This window comes from Miniopterus schreibersii (assembly GCF_964146895.1).
Source record: "Miniopterus schreibersii genome assembly, chromosome: 12".
In the NCBI taxonomy this organism is placed as follows: Eukaryota; Metazoa; Chordata; class Mammalia; order Chiroptera; family Miniopteridae; genus Miniopterus; species Miniopterus schreibersii.
In genome coordinates this window covers 42,828,011-42,850,445 of record NC_138112.1, presented here as the reverse complement: position 1 = coordinate 42,850,445, position 22,435 = coordinate 42,828,011, and the positions used below count along the sequence as shown (strand labels likewise).

The following is a 22,435-nucleotide window of genomic DNA, read 5'->3' as shown; positions in this document are numbered from 1 at the left end:
AGTGATTTTTTTTTTTTTAAGAGAAATATTTTTGAAGATTAGTTTTAAGGAATGAAAATAGCCCAGAGTCAAAGATAGCAGTGTTGGAAAATTACCAACCACCAACTCAAATTTCTCTTTGAGTCTCTCACTTTTAATTCCTAGAGAGAGTATCTGGTTGGCTCAACTATTCCATGATGTGGCCTCCCTTTGAGTCCAATCAGCTGTGAATGGGTCTGTTGTCAACTGCCCACTCATCAGGGCTGGGGTGGGCACATAAATCTGGAAGAGGGAATTGGGTGCAGATGTGAATCAACTGACCCTCTGCAAAGGGCCTCTTATACCCAAGAGGTGGAGTGGAGGAGACAAAACTGTAGCCCTACCTGCAGCGGGCAAGGGGCTGCCTTAGTTTGGGCCCTCTACCACCACCACCGCCGGACCTTGCAACAAGGGTTTGGGAGCAAAAAATTTATATTGAAAGTAATCCCAGAAACACTAGGAGAAAGTGAAAGAGTGAGATGGAAGGGAAGAAAAGCAATAAAGAGTGCGCTCATGAAGAGGTTACTGCTGGGGCCAACTGGGGCTCAGTCCTACTGGGGATCCTTGGAGAGAGACTGTCCCATTGAGGGAAGAGGGACTGAAGTGCTTACCCCCATAACCTGTCCCTCAGTGATTGAGGGTTGTTCCTGGGTGTTAACTCCCCAGCACTTGGGGCCCATGCAGACTGAGCACACTTCTGCAACCGGAGGATAACCTCAAGAGAGACAGAGTTGGTTGTTGGCTTATAAGGGAATTGAATGCGGGTGACCCCCTCTGGTTTGGGCCATGGGGGGATGGGCAGGGCACCAGCAGCTTTGTACAGGGCCAAGACTGTTCAGTGGGAACATGCTCAAATCCCAACTCTGCCCTTCACTGAGAGTCTTGGAAAGTTATCTAGTCTCCCTGAGCCTCAGTTGCCCCATTTATAAAATGGGGACATTGACACCCACCTCGTAGGGAAGTTGTAAGATTTATGGGTATAATATATGTAAAACCTTTAGTACAATGTCTTGTCCTCAATTAAAGGTACCTATCCTTATTACCATTATTTGTAATTGCAAAGAGGAAAAGAGAAGTTCTTTTTTTAAATTTCTTTCAATTACAGTTTACATACAGTTTATATATTATTTTGTATTAGTTCCAGGTGTACAGCATAGTGGTTAGAGAATCATACACTTTACAAAGTGTTCCCCCTGATATTTCCAGTACCGACTTGGCACCATACAAAGTTACTACAGTTATTATTGACTATATTTCCTATGCTGTACTTTACATCCCCATGGATCTTTTATCTTAATGGACTCTGACTTATATCAAGAAAAAACAATTTCGCTCATTTAATTCATTGATTTAATAGATGGAGGCAGAGGAAGCTGCTGCTAAAACGTCATCAGAAGTGAACCTGGCAGACTTACCTGCCAACTATCACAATGAGACCAACACAGAAACCAAGGTTGGAAATAACACCATCCACGTGCACCGAGAAATTCACAAGGTAAAGGTGGTCCTGGCCAGCACTTCCTTCTATAATGCCTAGTCCCATGTGAGCCCTAAGGTCTTGTTTACATATTTAATACACAAGCCAAAAATACAAATGAGGATGGTACAATACAGATTAAAAACCAGAGGGAGTGAGGGAGCTGTTTAGAGGGGAGAGATATTTATCAAAAATCTAAGTTGCTTTTGCATTTAAGCAATAAATTTAATTGTAGGCTTCCTGCCAGTCCAGTTTCAAAGGAATGCTCAGGGATTTTTTGTTACTTGCAAAAAGGAAGCAAACAAGGGTCTACAGAGAGATACTTTTCCTAGTAGTGCCTTCGAGGTTTTTATGTATGTTTCAGTAGAGTTGAAATAGAGTTCTGTAGTCCATGCAAGGGTGAGTACATCTTCACTGTTTCCTTAGGAGGAACTAAAATGTGATATGCTCTGTCTTCAGAAGGGAAAGCCTCTATTTCCACAAAATTAAACATCTTGTTTGCTGGTTTCCATTCCAAAATCTGCAGCAGAGTTTTTCCAACCTACCGCATGTCTCTTGGTCTAATATCTTGCATGAAAAGCAAGCAGTTTCATTCCGGATCTGACTTGAGGAAGAAAACACTGCAAATCTAGAGGAACATAGCATTGGCCTACTCCTGGGGTGAAATGTCTGCACTGTGATTTTGACAGGACTTGGAGAGCAGGCTTTGTAAGCCTGTGTTGTTATCTTGAAGAGAGGCTGCTGTGCAGATATTCAGGATCATTGTTAGAGGCTGTAGAGCTGACATTCCGTTGTGACCGGCAGAGAGCTTGACCTCTGATCTCATCTCAACTCCGCTATGCAAGGCCACAACGGCTCTCACTAAAGAGCCTGACTTTTGTTCAAGTGCTCAGGTAATGACTTGGTTGAAACAATAGCATTCGTGCGCCACACAGCAGGAAGGGGTCAATTTTCACGGACCAGTGCCTTGACTATAAAGTAGCCTTTGTATGTGGCTCTCCTCCCTCTGCATACTGATGGGCCCAGCTGCAGAAGGAAGCGCTCCCCAGATAAATGAATGAGTCACCTGCTGAACAGAATCCGTTAGCATTTCTCATCTAAAGACTGGAGAATGCTTCCAAAAGTGATTATTTCATCCTTGTTAAAACCAATTATTAAGTCATCCTTTCAGGCAATAATTAGTTAACAGGTTCCACTGCTTCTTAAAGTTGCTTCCTGTAGATGTCAGAATATTTAAGTGCGAGGCCTCCCAGTAACTAGTGTGATTTTGAAAAAGTATTATATGTGCTGACCCTCACTGACCACATTTATGAAATAGGAATATTCCAGTATTGTGAGGGTCAAATACCCTAAAGTATATGAAAATTCATTGTAAGCTCTAAAGTGCTATGCAACAGCAGGTTGCTTTTATTATTACTGTTGCTATTACAGTAAAGTTACGTTATCAGCACAGTGTAGTAGTTCTCAAGTGGGTTCCATGGAGCCCTGTCCTGTGCAATGCTTCATGAAAGAGGGGCTCAGTGGTGCAACATATTTGGGAACATTGTATATATTCTCCTCATACAGATACAAAAATGCACATTAGTATAATAAAGACTCTGAGGAGTCCAGCAACCTATATGTACAAGACCATAGAAATTTTTAAAACATAAAGTTGGTTAATCCTGTAAAAATCTGGCATATAGGGAGAAGACATCATCTCTTTGCTGGGGAGAGGAATTAATTAGATAAAAATTTTAAAGTATGTTGATGAAGACGTGATTTTTGTCTCCTTAGAAGTGGAATTTGATCCACTACTATAAATTAGGCTAAGAGTGTCCACTTTGTTCTGGCTGTAGGTTCCTGTGATATTAGAGCTGGCAGGAACTTTAAAGGTCACCTAGAAATGAGAAAATCGTGAATCAGAGAAGGGGAACGACTTGTTCCAGGTTGCATACTAGACAGTTGTTGGCAGCTGAGCCAAGGCTGAAAGATTACAGATCTCCCAGCTCTCGAGTCAGCAACCTTTCTGTTCTTCATCATCAACCTAAACATTAGACATGGCCTTTGATGGGGCAGGAATGGCCTGGGTTCCACATCAGGACTCCAAGGCTTGGCTCTGAGGTGCCTGCTCCCGGTTGCAGAATCAGAGGCAGACAACAGACAGGAATATTGGGCCAAGTCTCTCTTTTTACTTAAGTACTTCCTTTTTTTAATATAAATTATTTTTATTTATCATTAGATATTTAGTACTTATATTTTCTTATCGTTCCTTGTCTTTTATTTACTTTTTCCCCATTCATACATGGACTTTCTTGTACTTTTCAACAGTTTCACACATAATAAGTCATTTTCCCCCCCTCATTTGACTATAATCCTCTGGAGGGCAAAATACACACAACTGGTTTTCAATCCTCAGTGTGTATCAGAATTACCCGGGGAGCCTGTAAAACCTCCCAGCCCCAGCCCAGTCCTCAGAGGCTTTATATCATTGATAGTGGGTAGTGTCTAGAGCTCTCTGGAGCTTTGATCTAGCTCTCACAGGTGGCTGCACATGGACTCACCTGGGGAGCTTCACACACTAGTGATCCAGGGGTCCATCGCCGGAGACTAACTCAATCGACCTGAGTGTGCACTTCATAGATCGAACTGCCCCCTTTCTTGATCTGAGAGCCACCCCATTGATCCGAGTGATGCCTTCATTGATCTGACGGCCCCCTTTACCCTCCTGGATCTGAGGGGTCCCTTCAGTAATCCTAGGGCATCTGTCTTTGACCTGAGTGTGTCCTTCATGGAGCTAAGTTTCAGTACTTTCTTGATGAAACAAAACAGTTCACCAGAATCCAGAGCGGGGTGGCTGTAGCTAAAACCTGCTTGCTTCTCATGAAAGATATTCAATTAGACACCCAGACCTGTAGCTTTTGAAAAGAAAGTTTACGTTGAGTTTCAAGCAACGAGCCCTCAGAACGACAAAACCAGCTAACACTGAGTATCTGCTGGGCGACAGGCTCCGTGCTGAGCGCTTCACACAGACTGCCCCGCCCCGGCCCTCCGCACAGCAGCCCCGACAGGCAGACCGTGACACCCATTGTCACTGCTCAGAGGGGGGGCTTTCACGGGGTGCTGGCGGAGTGAAGAAACGGGGGAGGGGCCAGCCTGTCTGCTTGGCCGGATGCCCCCCCTTCAGAAAGTAGGGGGGTTGGGAAGTGCTGGGATTGGCCCAGAGTTCCTTCTGTTTCACATTCACTGTGCCTGTTCTACTGTAGATCACCAACAACCAGACTGGACAAACGGTCTTTTCAGAGACAGTGATCACGTCCGTGGGAGGTGAAGAAGGCCAAAGGAACCATGTGAGTCGTCATCCCCCGTGCTCGCACCCAAGGCGCATGCACCTTCGTGTACCCTGCCAAAGGCGACCCAGGCTTCAGACCGTGGGCAGGAGGGAGGTGATTCTCAGGCACCTTTCCCGCCTCATTTCTGCCAAGATCATCTAATTCCTGACCAGACTGATGCGACCTGCTAACAGGCACTTTGCATTGGAAATAATAGAGAAATTAAATTTAGTTGCCATTTGCATGGCTCCATCTCAGCCTTGAAAGGGGAGCAAGGAAGTACCAAGTGCGTTGATTAGGCGCCCTGGTGCATCCAGGCATGGAATGCCCTAAGCCCGTGGCCTGGCCCACGCCTTGTGTAATTTCAGCCCTCACCAGGCAGTTGGAAAGCAAGAAAACCTTAAGTGGAACCCAGTGGCCTAAAGGGAAAGGGGTGTCCTCCCCCTCCAGGCTTCGTGCTCTGGCCCCCTCGTGATTATGCCTGTTACTTAGGTGCCTGTTGCTTAGTCCAAAGGCATTTTCTAAATAGAATTATAGAGCCCTACAGTTGGGAGGGGCATCATTGCACAAAAAGAAGACCCGGGCACAGTGACTCAATCAATCATTGGTCTCCAGACTCCCCTAGAGGTGACTCACCTGCAGCTAATCCTCTCAAAGAAGTGGCTGGCTTATGATGCAGATGCCTAATGAGGCATGGTCAGGGCGACTGCCTGGTGACATGGGCCGAAGTAAAAATATGCCTCCTCTGTGGACACTGCAGGGACCAGCCTCTGTGTCCCCAGGTGCCTTACGCAAGCTTCCGGCTATGAGTTCTTTATCTCTAAGGTACAAAACACATTCCTGGCCTTCCAAGGGGATCTAGGATTTTCCCTCGCCTCTCTTGGCCTTATCTCTGGGAGAGAACCAGTATATTAGCTAAGGAGGTGGTGTTGACATGGCTGGTAGTCAGTAGGATCTTTGCTTATTTTTGGCACAGAGCTCAGACACTTACTGCAGGCTGGGGGCAGGGAGTGTCCAGTAGGTCGTGTGTGATGCTAGTGACTCACCATTCAAGGGACCTGGGGGGTGGGAGTGGGGGCAAGCTGTGTGGTGAAATGAAAGGAGCCCAAGAGGCTAGAAGCATGAGTTTGTCACTTGCAAGCTGGTTCACCTCGGTTTCCCCATCTTCACGCAAGGCGGTGATTTTCACCATCTCTCCCGACTCTGAAAGTACAGAAACCTTTGAAACAAAGACTCAATCCTTTGACTGAGGTCAGGAGGGAAGAGAGAGAGGGAAGCAAAACAAACAGCTGTAGGGCACAGTGTTGGTACCCGGAGGGAAGAGCTTTAGGATATTCCAGATTTAAGTCTCTGTTTGTGGCCCCATGAGGGAAGGAGGGCCTGTGCAGAAGCCATGGGAGGGAAGGGCAAGGGAAACAGAACTCACAGGGCTGGGAATTAGAGGGGGAAAAACAGCTGTTGTCCTCAAGTTTTAAAAAAAAAGCACATGATTGCATAATGAAAGAGGTTTGCTGAAACATTCAGATCCCTCCCCTGGTCCCCCTAAGTGAGACGCCTGTGTCAGGTTTTGAGCCCTGTGATGGGGGAACTGAGGCTCGGATCATGATGAGCAGGTAAGAGATCAGGTCTCAAAGATGCAAAGAGTGTGCTTGGGTCAGAGAGCCTGCCCGTGTCTGCTGCAGCCGGTGAGTCTGGGCTAGCTTTCCCAAGTGTGCACAGCCGTGTGTGTCTGTGTGTCCGTACTATAGCCCCAGCTGGGAGGCCCAGAATCTCCACACCTTCATGTGCAATCTGCTACGTCCACTGTGTGAGGCGGGACGTATGTGCAGCTCCTTTGTGCAGTGTGTGGTCGGAACCCCCGTCTGCATGGTCCTGAGAATGCAGGAGGTGGACAGGGAGAGAGAGATCCTAGAACCCAGAAGGCAGAGCCTCACCAAGTTTTTCTTGATTTCTGCTCAAGCCCTTGGGTTATTAACTCACTGAGGTCCTCTATGAGAATAAATTCCAATTTGATTGGCTAGAGGGGAGACCTGGGCGTCGGATCCTCGACTGGCCAATTTCTGGAGAACCCACGGGTCTTTAGAGAACAGACTGGAGACTTCTCAAGCTGCCTGTGACAGAGATGTCATGCTCAGAAACACTGACACGTGTACCACAGAGCCTCACTCCTTGCCAGTGTGCTTGCTAAAAGTCAGAGAAGCAAGATCTGGTTTCAGATGCCCACTGAATTCTTCGCTTCAACAGATCTTATGGTCCTAACACAACTGAGCAGCGGCTGAGCAGCGTCTTTACGAGACGCAGCGCCCCCGTTTCTGAGTAGGAAGCTGTAAAGGCTAGACTGCCTCCGAAGGAGTGCGGAGGGTCGAACATCGTCACCACCGTCCCAGTCCATAGTTTTATAGCTTAATGATTTTCACAGTTGGCTCTGAAATGCATTACATGCTGACGGACCTTCCTCTTAAATGGAAAAAGGAGACTTGCCATTCAGGACAAACGCCATATGCTGTTCCAATCTTCAGTTACTGTAAACGGGGGCTAAATCCCCAGCATTTAAAATTCCCAGGTGAATCCAATTAGAAATAATCACCAAGCACCCCCCCACTTTCCTTTCTTCACATGCTGGTATGTGTGTTAATATGTATGGTAACCCGAGGAGGCCCATGGAAAGTTACAGACAGCCATGCCGTATGCCTGTCCAGAAAACTTACCACGAGGCATTGGCCTGTTTTTACATTCAAAGGGGAGCGGGGAAAGGACAGTGCGCACTGGCGACGCCGATGTGGCCTGACGCCTTTCTGTGGCGCTTTTGTGCGGAGCCCTCTGCCTGTCGCCCTTCACGGGCCGGCGGGCGGCCGACGGATGTGGTGCCGCTTTTGCGCAGGGTGAGGTTAGGAGGAGAGCGGTGCGTGGGGAGCTGGAGAGCAGACAGGCCATTACGCATCGAGGGGAAGCTTTATTTATAGCACCCCGTCGCCAGATATGAAGAATCCGGCCCAATTAGCCAAGGCACCATTTTGAAGGGACATGTCCTCTCATTAAAGTACAGCTCACAGCTACAGAGCTTAGCACGTGTGCATTTGTTGTCTTTTCGGTTTGGGCATTAGAATATGATATGAAAGAGTAGGTCCACTTGTTTTTCTAGCTGAACATACCTCATTTGTACCTAAAGGTTCCATTAATTACATTACAACCAACTCCAAGATCTTGGTCAAGACTTCTGAGGCCCCAGAGAGAGAAATTTCACTACCGAAATCATGCAGCTAGTAGCAATTTGAGTGACCCAGAGAGACTTCCTTGACCCAGAGAGCGATCCTGGTGACAGTGCTTTTTTGACATGACACAGTGGACAGTGACAATGGAATTCTCTGCAAGTGTGAACACAGTGTCTCCTCTCTTGTGAGGATGCTTGTCTTATTTGTGTTGAAGATTGGGAGAAGTGGGGAGGTAAACTGTGGCTGAACCTCTCAGGACTTGTTTGCTGGTTTTCCATCCAGCAGTAAGCGTCCTTCACCTCAGAGCCCAGGGAGCCCAACGGGAGTGTGGGAGGAGCAGGGGTGTTGACCGACAGCCTTTCTCCATGAGGCCTCAAGTTCTCCCAGGTCCCCAGCCACCCATCCATCACAGAGTGAACATAGGTGGGGTGCTGGCTTTGTTTGCTCCCTACGCCCTGATTTCTGATGCTGGGGCATTATCAACTCAGCGGAATGGCAGAGGACACCATGATGCCAAGTCACTGAGAGTTTATTTTAACAGGGATTCTCTAGGGGAAGGCCTGTTCGAGAAACTCAGTCAGTCCCCACTTCCCTAAGGTCCCTGCCTCGTAGGGAGCCCTGCTCAGCAGGGGTGGCTGACCCATGCTCAGACCCTGCCCTGATCCTCACACGCTCTGTCCTCTATGAGTCTGCTTCTTCATTTATAAAATGGGGCTAATAATCCCTAGTTCACAAAACTGGGTGAGGATCTAATTAGGTAAGGTTTATAAAAGCTCTTTGTGTCAAAGGCTTATTATTGTTAAAAAGTATTTAAGTCTGAGTTCTAATTGGTTTCTCCCCTGGTTCCCAGCAACCTACTGCCAAAAGAATGAATGTGCCCGGAAGCTAAGGGCATTAGGGACTCCACAGGCCTCTCCCCGCTGATGCTTGCAGCCTTGGGCCCAGCTCTCCAGGGCCCTGCCTCGCCCTCTGAGGGATGCGCTTCACCAGAAGCTCTGTGTTCCTAGCCACAGGGCTGACTCGCCTGCTGTCTTTGCCAGTGGGATGTGTCTGGTTTGGGTGTTAGGGATACAAACAGAAGAAAAGATGGGCCATGATGAATGACAAGAAGGATAGGTGATGGTCAGGTGCTGGCAGGCGGGCCTCAGGTTGGCAGGATGTGTACTGGTTTCTATAGAGAACAGCAGGCTTATGGTTTTAAGAGTGATGACGTCGTCTTGTGTGAATATGCATTTCCACAGTCCTGTAACCAGACATCTGGGTACATCTGTGTTTCCAGATTTATATTTTGAGTTGACTTTGTGATTTCTGGCTAAGCATAAGGCCCTCATGCCTTAACCCAGTGGAAAGAAATTATAGGGAAAATTGAAGAGCTCTGGATCATTCTGAGAAATGGATAAACAATCTCCAAGTAAATGAAGCAGATGTAGGCATTTCTTTTTGAGCTATAACCAGGCTATATTAAATCACACTCTCCTCAACTTAAATATCCTTTAAGAAGGAAGTCATTAAATATACATAATTCTACATCCCAAATCAATAGTGTGAAGTTAATAAGTGACTTTCATATAAGTTGGTATAAAAGGATGTCTTCAATAAAACATTAAGTGTAAAAAGCAATTGCAGAGCAGCGTCTATACTATATTAAGCAAGTAAAAATACCTTATGTATACAGTATGTATAAATATCTCATTTTTTAGAAAAAAGTATGCATTAAAAAAGTTTCACAAAATATATACTAAATCATTAATAGCAGATATCTCTGGAGAAATTGAAATTTGCAGAGGCTTTTCCTTTATAGATTTCTATACTTTTTGAATGTTTTAAAAAGAGGTTGGGAATTATTTACAGTTTTGCTATAGACACCTATCTATATTTTTGAATGATTTTATAAGAATTTCTACTGTGCTGATCCTAGAAATTAAATTGCTAAGTCAGAGGGTGCGTATCTAAAATTTTGAGAGACACTGCCACATTCTCCTCTAGAACGGTTATAGTAATTTTACTCTTAGCAGCAATTTCTGAGACTGTGTTTCACCAACCCTCCCCTACAGGGAGTGTTACAGTGGGTGATTATTTATATCTTCTTTTTGTTTCCCTTTTTTGATTATGAGTAAGGCCAAGGGGAACAGCTGTTTGAGGACTGTAGGCTGTAGCAAACATAGAATGCTCCACAGATTCGTCTCATCCCTTCCTCCCTTTCTCAGGGTGAAAGGGAAGTTTGGCACTCCGGGCTGTTCCCAAGAGCAAGCACCCCCTGCCCCCGTGTGGGGCAGATTAGGAAGGTGTGAAGTTCCGGTGGGAACTGCCTGAGTGCTCAGTGTCCATGTGAGGTGGCTGACGGGCGAGTCACTCCAGGAGTAGGTGACGGTGACATGCAAGCTTCTGCCTCCACCCTGTAAACACATACAGACAGGCACGTCCCTCCCCCTTCTCCCCTGACCCCCACACACACCCCAGACCCATGCTTGGATGCCTCCTGGCCGGAGGAGCACTCAGTAGGGTAGCTAAGTTCACAGGCAGGCGAGTTCAGCCTGCAGCTCTGTTGTTTGTGAGCCGTGTGACTTTGATTAAGCTCCTTACCTGCTCTAAGACCTTCGTTTCCTCATACGTACGATGGGATTAATAAAAGTCCCTTCATACACTGTTGTCATGAGGATAAAGTAAAATAATCCAGGTAAAAACACCACGCAGCACCTAGGATGCAAGAGTAAGCAGTCAGTCAGTGTCAGCCGCTCGTTGTCATTCTAGATTACCCCAAACCACGCTGTCAGAATTCCCAGGATTGATTAATTAATTAGCACATTCATTTATTTGCATATTCACTGAGCACTTACTGCATGTGTAGCAGATAAATGTAAAAGAGAGTCCCTAACATCAGAGAGCACCAGGCTCGGAGTGCCCAGGAAACCCAGACCATCCCCACGTGGATTCCTAGCTCCTAAGGCACATGCCGCGCAGAGCATTGTGCGGGCGCCTGGTCAGGTGGCCCGGGAAGACTTGTTGGGAGGTGATCCGTCATGGTCTCTGGCGTTTCTGCTCATTTTATAAGCAGAGGCATTAATTGCCCTTTTGTTCCAGACTATCTTTTCAAAGACGTTTGTACAGCAAGCAGCCTTGGAGGGCAGAGAGAGCTGTCCCTCCTTTGCTTGCAGCCCGCTGTAAACAATTTGGGTTCTCTAAGCCTGACATTCCTCAGCTGTGGTGCATCCCCACTTCAGGCTCAGCATCCACCTGGACCCCTCCGTGTTGCCACGGGGAGTTGGGGGCAGGGGATCTGTTGAAAACATGAAGTTCCTGCCACTTCTGTGTTGTCAGCAATAAAGTCCTCTGTCCCTGACCCAGGAGTCTCATGTCATCTGCTGGCATCCATGAAACCATGCAAGGCTTACTTGTCACCTTGCAAGTACACCCTTGGACCCTTCACATGGTTTGGCAGGCTTCCTGGAAGAGGTGGCAGTGAAGTTGTATTTTGAATGATGTCTAAAAATTCTCCATTGTGGGGAGGAAGGGCGTTTCTTGCAGAAGACTCCTTTGTTCACAGCCAAGGAAGCATGTGGAAATAAGAACATGTTTGCGGAATTCTGTGCAGTTTAGAATCCCAGAGCTGGGAGTATGCTTGAGGGAGCAGAGATGAGGCCGGAAAGGGGCAGGAATTAGATCAGGAAGGGCTTTGAGAGCCCAGCCAAGGAGTTAGAAATGCATGCTGAGTTAGGAACACATCCTGCGTCTGAATGCTCTAACGCGCCCTGTACTGTGTGCGTAGCCTCCTGAGGCTCTGCACAGTGTCCCGAGGAAAGAGCCAGGAAGACGTGGTTTGGAGGCAGATGCGTTGGTGGGGAGAGAGTTTTACTTAATCCTGCTGAAGCTCGAGGCCTGGGTCCTTTACGCCCTTTAGAAAGTCTGGCTTTGGGGCCTGGAATCTGGAAACTTTAGGTTAAAAACAGAACACTCTGCTTTTGTGTGGTGCCAGTAGGCAGGCCAGATAAGTGACAGTGATTGAACTTGAAATCTCATTAGGCTGATGGCTGCAGAACAAGCCACGTTCTGTGGTGTCTGAGCGGCCTGGGGCTGAGCAGCTCCCTTTTCGGGTCTGTGGCTGTGCTGCTCTCAGAGCCTGGGGATCCTTCCAGACCAGCCCGGACAGCATTTGCACGGGGCCTTTGCATCTGGCTGTAAGATGTGGCCCTGCCCTTCCTTGATCTTTGGCAGTGTTCTGAAAAACTCAACAAAGCTTGCAAGTCCATTTTGTTTTGTTTTTAAAATAATATCAAGAACCGCAATATTCCCTCATGTGGTCACTATGACTCAGAAAGTAACCAAATTAACCACCCCCTCTCCAAAGCTGCCTCTTTCTCATTTTCAGGCTAAATCCTGGTAACTGTTTAGACAAACCATCAGTGATGAGATTAAGTGCTCAATAATAATTAATGATCATAATGACAATAATAGTAATAGATGATGGTGAAGATAAGAACTGCCGTTCACTGGGCCCTTGCTGCGTGCCAGGCACTGTGCTTGTGTCTGACCAGCTTCCCCTCACGTAACCTGCACGGCAACCATGCGAGGCAGATGCCCTTTTGGCCCCATGTTATAGATAAAGTAACTGAGGCTCAGAGAAGTTATACAACAGAGCTGGGTGGCAGAGCCAGTACTAAGGGGGGGGGGAGCAAATCACTTAGGTGTTACGGATTCCAAAACTTCCAAAACCCATGCTCTTAATGGAACATTGTTATAAGTTGTGATAAAATATGTAACGTAAAATTTGCCACGCCAACCATTTTTAAACATATAGTTCAGTAGTAAGCGCCTTCACATTGTTGTGTGAACAATCTCTTTCCATCTTGCAGAACTGAAATACTGTCCTCATCTAACAGCGACTCTCTACCGCCTCCCTCCCCAGCGCCCCGCAGCTTTCTACTTGCCGTCTCTAGGATGTGACTGCTCTAGGGACCTCATCTGAAGGACTCAGACAGTATTTGTCTTTCTGCGATTGGCTCATTTTACTGAGCACAGGGGTTCATGCATGTTGTAGCATGTGTCAGAATCTCCCTTTTTAAGGCTGAACAATATTCATATATATACATTACATTTGGTCTCCATTCATCCATCAATTGACACTCGAGTTGTTTCCACCTCTTGGCTGTTGGGAATGATACTGCTATGAACATGGATGTATAAATATCTCTGAGTCCCTGATTTCATTCTTTTGGGTATATACCCAGAAATGGAATTGCTGGATCATATCAAAATTCTATTTTTAATTTTTTGAAGGCCTGCCAGACTGTTTTTCACAGTGGCAGCACTGTACATTCCCGCCAGTGGAGCATGAGGTGGGACGTATATTTTTTTTACCTCCTTTCCGTGACTGTACGAACTCAGGGCCTCAAGGACCCAAATTTGAGCTGAAGGGCTGTACAAAAATGCCTGGGTCCGCTGCCTTCGGTCAAAGCAGAGTCTCCTCAACACTGGTCCCAAGGGCTGCCTCTGCTAGGTGGCAGTCACAGTCTCGTGGGGTGGCTTCGAGGTGGAACTGACACCACTGGTCAGAGGTTCTCGCCCACACCCAAGCCTCTACCCAACGTGCAGAAAACTGCCCCAGGCTGGGTGGGCACAGGCTCGGGCTGCATCTGGGAGATTCATCTCTGGTCTCCAAAGATGTCATTTTTTTTAATCATTAGGAATCTATGCCCCCTTTACCCCCTCCTGGACGACCCCCCCCCCATGGTCTCCTAGAAGAATCCACAGGCTTGGGGGGCTCCTACTTCCCTATAAGGGTTCAGGCCTCCAGGAAAAGGGTTTGGTGGTGGTGGCGGCGGTTTTTAAACTCCCGCCCGTGGTAGGGAGGGCTTCCTGGGAGGAGGGCCCGAGGACAGTGCCAGTGGAGGCCTCAGTCATTCCCTCTCCTCCTCTTGGGTCAAAGTCAGGGTCAGTGGAAGGGAGCTCGATCAGGATGGGGTTCGGGATGCAGCGGGACATGCTCAATGCTCTCAGAATTCACGGTCATACCCCAGATCTGATGAGATGACCTGGTCCTGAATCAGGCAGGAATGTCCACGTTGGTCCCATCCCCAGCCGACTGTAGGTAAAATGATGGGTAGGGATTGAGTCACCTAAGTGTTTGCCCATATCTCATCTTTCCGTCCAGACCTGCTGTCAGTTTCCTTTTTCCCCTCCACCTCCTGGAAGAGAAAGAATAAATGAGACGTCTGGTCTGTTGTAGGGAGACAGTGCAGTGCGATTTGGAGTCCGAAGTGCCACAGGTTGGGATCTCTGCTCCTTGGGCAGCTTCGTCCACTGCTCCGAGCACTGGTTCCTGCTCCGTGTAAGGAGGGGTTAGTGACTGTCCCAGGCAAGTGTTTTAGAAATAAGTGACAATGTGTGGAAGGTACCTGGCACTTAATAGATGCTCAATAGATGTAAATTCTCCTTTCTGACCCTAATTTCCTGGACCTTTGAGGGCAGGAAGCAGTAATTTATTGAATACGAATGTGGCCAGAAAATATGTTTATTTTGTTGTAAGGTTGCTGTCGCTTGAAACATAGTAACTGAGAAAGTTTCTCAGGTGATAGTGGCTAAGGTGCTGGACCACACATGAAGAAGACGTGTGTTAAGACAGGCCTCCTGCCAAAGATAAAGCAATTTCACTGAGTCACAGAATTACAAGGGGCAGAATTCACAGGGTTCTTTGAGCTCCTATAGACCAGGGATAAAAGCATGTGGCACACACACGGCCACCCACCCACCACCGTGCCAGGGCAGACATCGCTAATCAATTGCAGTTCTTTCCTGATGAGCCCAGACAGAGCTCAGAACTTGAGACTACTCGGCACTTCAAACAGATAATCAGTTAGGAGAGCACTGTGTTTGAGATCCATTTCTTACCCCTGCTTCGCCCCAGACCTCTTATTTTACAGATGAGAAAACAGAGATGGGAAGGCACATAATTTCCTTCAAATCATGCAGCTGTTGGGACCAGTTCATTTCAGTCTTTAATACACTGTGGAGTTTCCTGTCCAGGAAGCAGGGTCTAGGTGCCACCGTTTCTGTGACATCTCATTAGATTGGTAACAGGGAAGATCTTCTGCCTAATGCTGAGAAAGATGGTTATGACCAATGGAGAAGGGTCTTCTGAGGCCCAGGGAGCAAAATCAGCAATTCATCAAGTGGTGGCACGAGGAGTGTCTGGAAGGCTGTGAGCCCTGGGAAGGCAGGGACCGTGTCTGTCGTGCTCACCTCTGTATTGACAGGGTAGGCGCTCAGCAGTCGAATGAACAAATTCATGGATGAAAACTGTATGACCAAGGAGTGACTTGGGGAATATAAACAGAAGCAGAAATCCTTAAAGATAAGATTCAGCAAAGAGCTGCCATTATGACGACTTTTATTTGCATGAAAAATTATTTTTTCTGTGTTTTGCTCTCATTCATTCATTCATTTATCTACATCAGCGATTTTCAACTTTTTCCATCTCATGACACACATAAACTACTAAAATTCTGCGGCACACAAAAAAATATATTTTTTGCCGATATGACAAAAAATAGGTATAATTTTGATTGATTTACAAAAATAATTAATAATAGTAATCACCTACCCTTTTTGCTCCAAAGTAACTTAAAAAAATGTTTCATATATATATATATATATATATATATATATACACACACATTATATATATATATATATATATATATATATACAATTTTTTATTTTTTTTTATTTTTTTTTCCTGGTACTAAGAATTAAGCAGTCAGGTGCAACCTCATTATGCAACATGACCAGTAAGGTACAACTCTATTATATAACTTATATATTTATAGTTCATGCCAGATGGCTATTGCTGTGTTGGCTGTTATCATTTTTTTAATTTGACAATCTAATGGAAAAGCGGTCAGTGCCCCTGACTAAATAGTCAGTTATTGAACGTTTAAAAATTTTTTACGGCACACCAGTTAAAAGTCACTGATCTACATTAATGAACACCTACCATTTGTTGGGCTGTATACCAGGTGTTTTTACATGTTTTATTTTCTAATCCTTATAATACTGAGAAGTAAGTATTTTACAGATGAGGACACTGGAGTTCAGGGAAGTTAAAGTCAGGATAGATGCTGAATAGAAGAACTGGAATGTGAACCCAGATAGAAATTTTGGCCTTTTCAATGAAAAGATATATTTCTGATAGAAAAAGTCATGAAAGTTTAGAGCCCAAATCCCGGGTGGTTTTGAAGATGCCACCATGGACCTTCCACTACCTGGCTATGTTGCTGTCATTTATATCAAGTCATTAAACACCCCCTCCCCAAAACGCCCCAAATGAAAAGCGAGTAAACACAGGGCTCGCTCCCTCCCAGGGATGACAGAGCCCCTCGGGTCCCCAGGCGACGGCATCAGAGGAGGGAGGGTGGTTAGGGAACTGTGGAATGTCTCACCCACTTTTGCTCTCACCTGTGATCGGATGGGACCTGTTGCCACTCAAGAGCGACATTCTAGGCCACTGGAGAGGAGTATTTTAAGTGGGTGGCTGTGCTCCTATCTGAAGAGGTTGGCCACTGACACGTTCGGTGATGTGACATGGCAAATATAGCCACAGGGAAACAGCCTGAATTTTCCATCGTCATAATCCAGGGCCTCCCCAAAGAGGGAGCAGGTGCAAAAGGCAGAGAGAGCCCGCCTCCTCGAGAAGAGGGTTAGGGTGAGACACGTCCTGGCTGGAAGATGGGGGAGGACCTGTGCCCCAGGCCGGCGGTTTCCCCCGTGGGGTGGTCGAGGCGGGCAGGGGTCAGCAGGCTCCACCCTTCTCAAGCCCTGAAGCAGCAGGACGTAGGCTCAGCCCCACATGCATATGTTTCCCGCCCAGCACCCTTCTGCTTTTTCTATGCTCCCGGAGCCCCGATGTGCCCGATGATGTCTCCAGGGACCCCCTTTCCCAGAGAGAACACACCCTGCAGCAGGAAGGCCAAGTCGAAGGCCGCATCGCACTCGGCACTGCCTGCAGAGCCGATCCCCTCCCCCTGACAGTTTTGCTAGGATTCAGAGGGTGAGAGGAAGGAAAGAAAACTAATATTCATTGAGCACCTGCGACCATTTCATATATGTTCTTTTCCTTAGCTCTTACCAAACCCACCTCAAACGGGGGACTAGTCCCGCTTTACATAAAAGGAAGCGCAGAGTGACCTGCCAGGTTCGCACGGCTAGTGAGCGGCACAGGTGGGATTCGGAAACAAGTCTGACTCCAAAGCCCAGACTCCTGCTGTGTCACACACCTTACGACAGGTCAGACAGGACTCACCAACAGTCATTGGTGTATGGACACACTCATCACCCGTAATCTTCCCGGCAATAGCGTTGGTTGGGTTATATCTTCTCTATTTTACTGATGAGGAAACTGCAGCCCAGTGTTATTAAATGACTTACCCAGGCTTGGCCAGCAAGAGGAACTGAGGAAGGAAGCAAACTCAGGGAGCCCACTGTGGGGGCAGCGGGTCCTTTCTGTAGCCCGTGGCCTGGCCTGGGCTTGGAGAGCTGGAGCAGACTGGGTGGTATGGGTAGGCTTTGGTGCTGGCACCTTAGGGGACAGCGCTGGGGCCATGGGGATGATGGGTGGCTCCAGGATGTCTGGGGTGTCTCGGTGTGCCCAGACCACCTTCCCTACACCACTGCACACAGCTGAAGCTTTCCTTCCGTGTTCCCTGCCATCTCACCAAGGTGACGCAAATAAGACGTGGCTGCTTGTGCGCAAAATGAGGCCAAAGCATGCTTTTTCATGCCTGAAACATATTAAGGCTTTTTCCAGGCTCATTAACATAAAAGATTTGAGACTTAAAAGGTTTAACAATTCCACAAGCCCCCTTTTAGTCCCCACTGTGGTAGAACTGTGGGCAGTGCTGGGGGGAGAGAGGATCATTGCCAAGAGCAGGAAGGAGGCCAGGGCTGAGCTGAAGCTCATTCGAGGCCCAGGGTGAATGCCAGCTGGTTCTCCCACCTGGCCGTCTGGCGGTGGCCTGGGAAAGGGACTTTTTTCTGCAGAGGGGAAAACAACTTTGTGTTTGTTTTGTGTTGATTTAAACGTTCTTCTTTTCCTATTTTTTTTAAAGGAAATTGAAGGAATTCTTTGAGATGTATTTTTAAAAGTGGATGATAGATCGCAGGCGCTAAAGCAGTGGTTCTTGACCTTGGCAATGCCGTAAAGCCACCTTCTTAACCTGCGTAGAGTCATGGGGAAAGAAACGCACCCTTGTTTCCCCTGACTTTTAAGTTAAAGCAGAACTTCCTCCAATCTTTAAAATAGGCAGCAAACCACAGTATAACTAACAGTACTTTTGTTCCCAAGAGAAATCACAGATAGCTTCATATTCTCTGTAGTTGCGGATGTCTTTAAATAGCATTTATGCTCATTGCTACTTAGAAATTAAGATCACTGTCAGACCTGCTGGTAGATCTTATTATTCAGAGTGTGAGACAAGAAGCCTGTAAAACACTGTATCTTGCCCTGGCCGGCGTGGCTCGGTTGGTTAGAACATTGTCTCCCACGCACCAAAAGGTTGCGGGGTCCATTCCTGGTCAGGGCACATACCCAGGTTGTGCTTCTATCCCTGGTCAAGGCGAGTACAGGAGGCAGCCGGTCAGTGTTTCCCTCTCGCTCTTCCTCTCTCTTTAAAATCAATAAACATACCCTGAGGTGGGAATAAGGGAAAAAACCACACAAAGAAAAATAACACTGTATCTCAAAATATTTTGATAACTGTATACAGTGTAATCACTTTCCTTTGCAATCGTATGTTTTCCTTTATTCACCTACATGCATTGTTCGGAGCAGGGGCCTGTGGCCCTGGTGCCGCTGACACAGGAGCCCACGGCACAGGAAAGGCTAAGACCCCAGCGGGTGGCCAGTGCCCACACTGGGGCCTCCTGATCATTTAGGTTTAGACCTGGCCTCTCAGGCAGAGGGGAGGCTGTTGAAGGGAATTTGTCTGTTGAGTTCCCTGGAGTGGAATCCCCACCATTGTAGATGGGACTTGAACCCCAGTTTTCCCAGGGAATGCCAGCCTCCATTCAGGTGGTTCGAACCCTGAGGACTGTGAAGACCCAATTGCAGGAAACGAAAGTTTGAACAAATTCTGATCACCAGCAGTGCTGGGGTCAGGGCCCAGTCTCAGAGGTAGGAGTGCCCAGGTGGTCTCAGATCTGCTGTTGGACACCCCCGTGGTCCAGGTGGGAAGCCTGCAGACCGTCGTTGCTTAGGCCTCCAGCGGAGGTTAGGGAAGGGAAGGCCAGAGGTCTTGGCTGCAGCTCGGAAGTGTGAAGTTGCCTTCTGAGGGGTCTCCCGACCTCCTCTCACTCCGAGGCCTGTTTCGCCAACGGCCTGGCTTGAGAACCCAGACAAAACATCCAGTTGGAAGTTTCTGATGTGTCAGGAGGGACCACATGCCATACCCCTAGAGCCTATTTTTCCTTAGAGAAGACTTCACCTGCTCCACTGGAGAGCCCAGGCCCAAGCCTATGGGATGGACAAAGGAGAGACGAGAGGTGTAGGTTCATCGTTCCCCAGTGCTCTCCAGTGTACGTGCCTAGGGACTGAGTCTCTCAGGACCAGCGTCGGAGAAACTAGGTCGTGCAGACGCACCGTCTCTAAGTTAGCTAAGAGTAGCAGGGACATGATACGTTTATTACTTTCTCTTCCCAAGGCAAAAGAAAAGCGATTTGAAGGGGTTGGGTTAGGCCAAGTCGGCTCACTGACTCCTGAGAAAAGAGTTAACAAGAAACCAACTGAGTAAACACGGAGAAGCTCCATCCCCAATGACGGCGGGAGGGTCCTGAATATACCCAGATCTAACTGAGAAGAACACTCTCAGGAGCTTTCTGTAATCACTGAAAAGCATAAGCAGACGCTTGTACCCTCTCCCCGAAACCTACCCTCCTCTACCCTTCACCTTCTGCACTTGAGTGAATTCTTTCCCCTGAATGAATGAAGGAGCCACACAGCCAGGCGTGTGAACAGTGCCAGGCTTGCTGGGTGCAGGTAAAGGAGGTGAATGTGACTAAGTTTAATGCTATTAATTGCTTTGTTAGAAGTAAGGAGATTTCTGAGGGTGGAAACACAAAGCTGTGGCTGCCCCACAAGGCCCTGATGGGAGCGTCACCCTGGCCTGTAACCCGAGGCACAGGCCGTGGTCTCCCCTAATCCACAAGTGTAGAGACCCAGAACACCCCTGCCATGGCCACGGCTCGCTGTCCTCCAAGGCCAAGTGCTGTTTGTCTGGGCCGGTGCCTGCCCCGAGGGGAGCTCCGATTCTGGCTGCTGCGTGTGATGCAAAAAGTGGCCGATGCCTGGCAGCACTGGAGGCCAGGGGACGCGCCAGGTGCTGTTTCAGTGCCTCTAGAACGGGGAGGCGGCGGGTGGTGGAGGCGGAGGGTGGCGGAGATTTGCCTGAGGTGGCTGAGTTTGTGGGTGAGAGGTCCGAAGGCGCAAAGCAGATAAAGCCCTTTGGACCAAGGACAAAAAGCTTGTGAGAAACAAGAGCCAAGACCTGCCTTCCCATAGACATTCCTGCCACGACTTCCTAGAGCTGTCTCCTAGGAGACCTCTCGCTGTGACACCCAGATCCCCCTCTTCCTGGGAGGCCCGTCCTCTCCCCCAGGAGGGCTGGTCACAATTCCTGAAGGACTCTCCCCCTGCATCTCCTTCCAGGCCCTGACACATTACAGTCAAGGAACACTCATGGCTCCGCAGACATAGCGGAGCCCAGCTGGCCTACCGACACCCTCTGGTGCCTCCTGTTCATTACCCAGAATATTTATTTTAAAAGAGAGAAAGACCCTCCCCATGGGCCTCCCTTCCATCACCATGGGGTCAAGGCTGGGGTTGGGGGTGGCCTCTTTCTCAGACACCAACCAGAACCACAGGGGCACCTCTAGCAGGTGACCCCAGAGACTCAACATCAACAAGGACTGAGACTTTATGACAAATCACTTGGCTTCATAGGAATGCCAGCCCTGCCAGGCCCTTGAGCAGTGAGGGGGAGTTGTCCAGCCAAGGAAAAATGACGTCAAACCTGCTTGGCCTGGAGAGCAGCCAAGAAGGCCGAAGAGACTATAGAGTAGGCAAGGCCAGAGAGGGTCAAAGTGGATATGAAAGAATTCATGAAATCAGCCACTGAGCCAATGTTACCGAGCAGAGGGATGTGGAATTGGCCTTCTTGTTCTAAATAACTGCCTGAGATTGCTGAGAGAAAATTGCCCCCCAGCCTGAATCTGGGCTTTCCCAGTGTGACTCTTAACAAGCCCTATAAGCACCTTGTTGGTCGTCTGAGCCTGAACATAATGCTATTTTCACCCACCTTTTACTGGGGAGGATACTGAGGAGTGGGGGTGAGGGGGCACCAAGGAGACAGTTGCCCAGTGGGGAGAGTCAGGGAGGACTTCATTGAGGAGGAGACATTTGTGCTGCCCCTTAAAGATGAATCAGTGAGGGCATTCTAGAAGCAGGGACTAGGATTGGGTCTTGGGTGGGTCAGGAAATCAGACTTGAAAGCATGTTGGAGGCTGACCGTGCAAAGTTAGGGGCCAGGTTGGTTGTCTGAAGGTTGCTGAGTAAGAACTAAGCCTTGGGAGGCGGCTCCTGTTGAGGGCAGCTCATGGGTTCCAGGTGCAGCCATAGCAGAGTTCCCAGTGATCAAACCCCAGGCCCCTCTCCCAGGTCGCCAGAGTACACACCTGGTTTTTCACTCACTCCACTTTTGTCACATTATTTTATTATGTTGGTGGCCCATTCTTCAGGCCTGGAAGGCAGCCCGGCTCCTCCCATTAGGTGTTGATTGAATTAGTCCAACCTCAGTGTTCTCCAGGGCCCCTGGGCAGGAGTGGCTTTCACAACAATTAAATTTGGGACATGCGTCATCAGGTGTGTGTTTTAGGGAAATGATTTGGTCTGCAGCAGGGAGCCTGGTGGAGAGGGAGAGAGTCTGGTGTCTGGAGCCCAGCTTCTTCGCCACTACAGTTGTGGGGTGCTGCAGGATGGGTGCCCTAACATGGTTGGTGCTTTTGAACCCGAGGCTCCTGTCAGGCTCCTGATGACTTGAACAGCCGCTGTCTTCTGTGTGTGGCTCGCTAACTGGGTCCTCGGTGTGTTGGTGAATGGCAGACCCAGGCCCAGTAGTCCCCCCACTGTCTGCCTTTGGAATGGGGTGGGAGAGGGGAGCGAGGGCTCCCTCCACGGCTTCTCACTCAGGAGGGGCAACAGCACTCGTCTGGTTGGAGAGGACTTGGGCACATGAAGAGGTTTCCTTTGGAACCAAATATGGTGTGAGCCTGCCAAAGGCAACGTCACTGAGGCTTAAAGAAAGTGTTGGGAAGTTCTGTGAGTGTGGCCTGGCAGCCGGACAGGGTCCCTGGAGGAGGAAACAGGCCCTGTT

The 22,435-nt window shown here is 48.1% G+C and overlaps 1 protein-coding gene across 1 annotated transcript in view; it reads left to right on the top strand.

Annotated features, from left to right (window-relative positions):
• The window catches only part of DKK3 (dickkopf WNT signaling pathway inhibitor 3), a 42,128-nt gene that overhangs the window by 5,480 nt on the left and 14,213 nt on the right, over positions 1-22,435 (top strand). The window contains exons 3-4 of the mRNA XM_081154369.1: positions 1,376-1,513; positions 4,741-4,824. Coding sequence (XP_081010495.1) covers positions 1,376-1,513; positions 4,741-4,824 — 222 coding nt within the window. The remainder of the gene's footprint in view (positions 1-1,375; positions 1,514-4,740; positions 4,825-22,435) is intronic.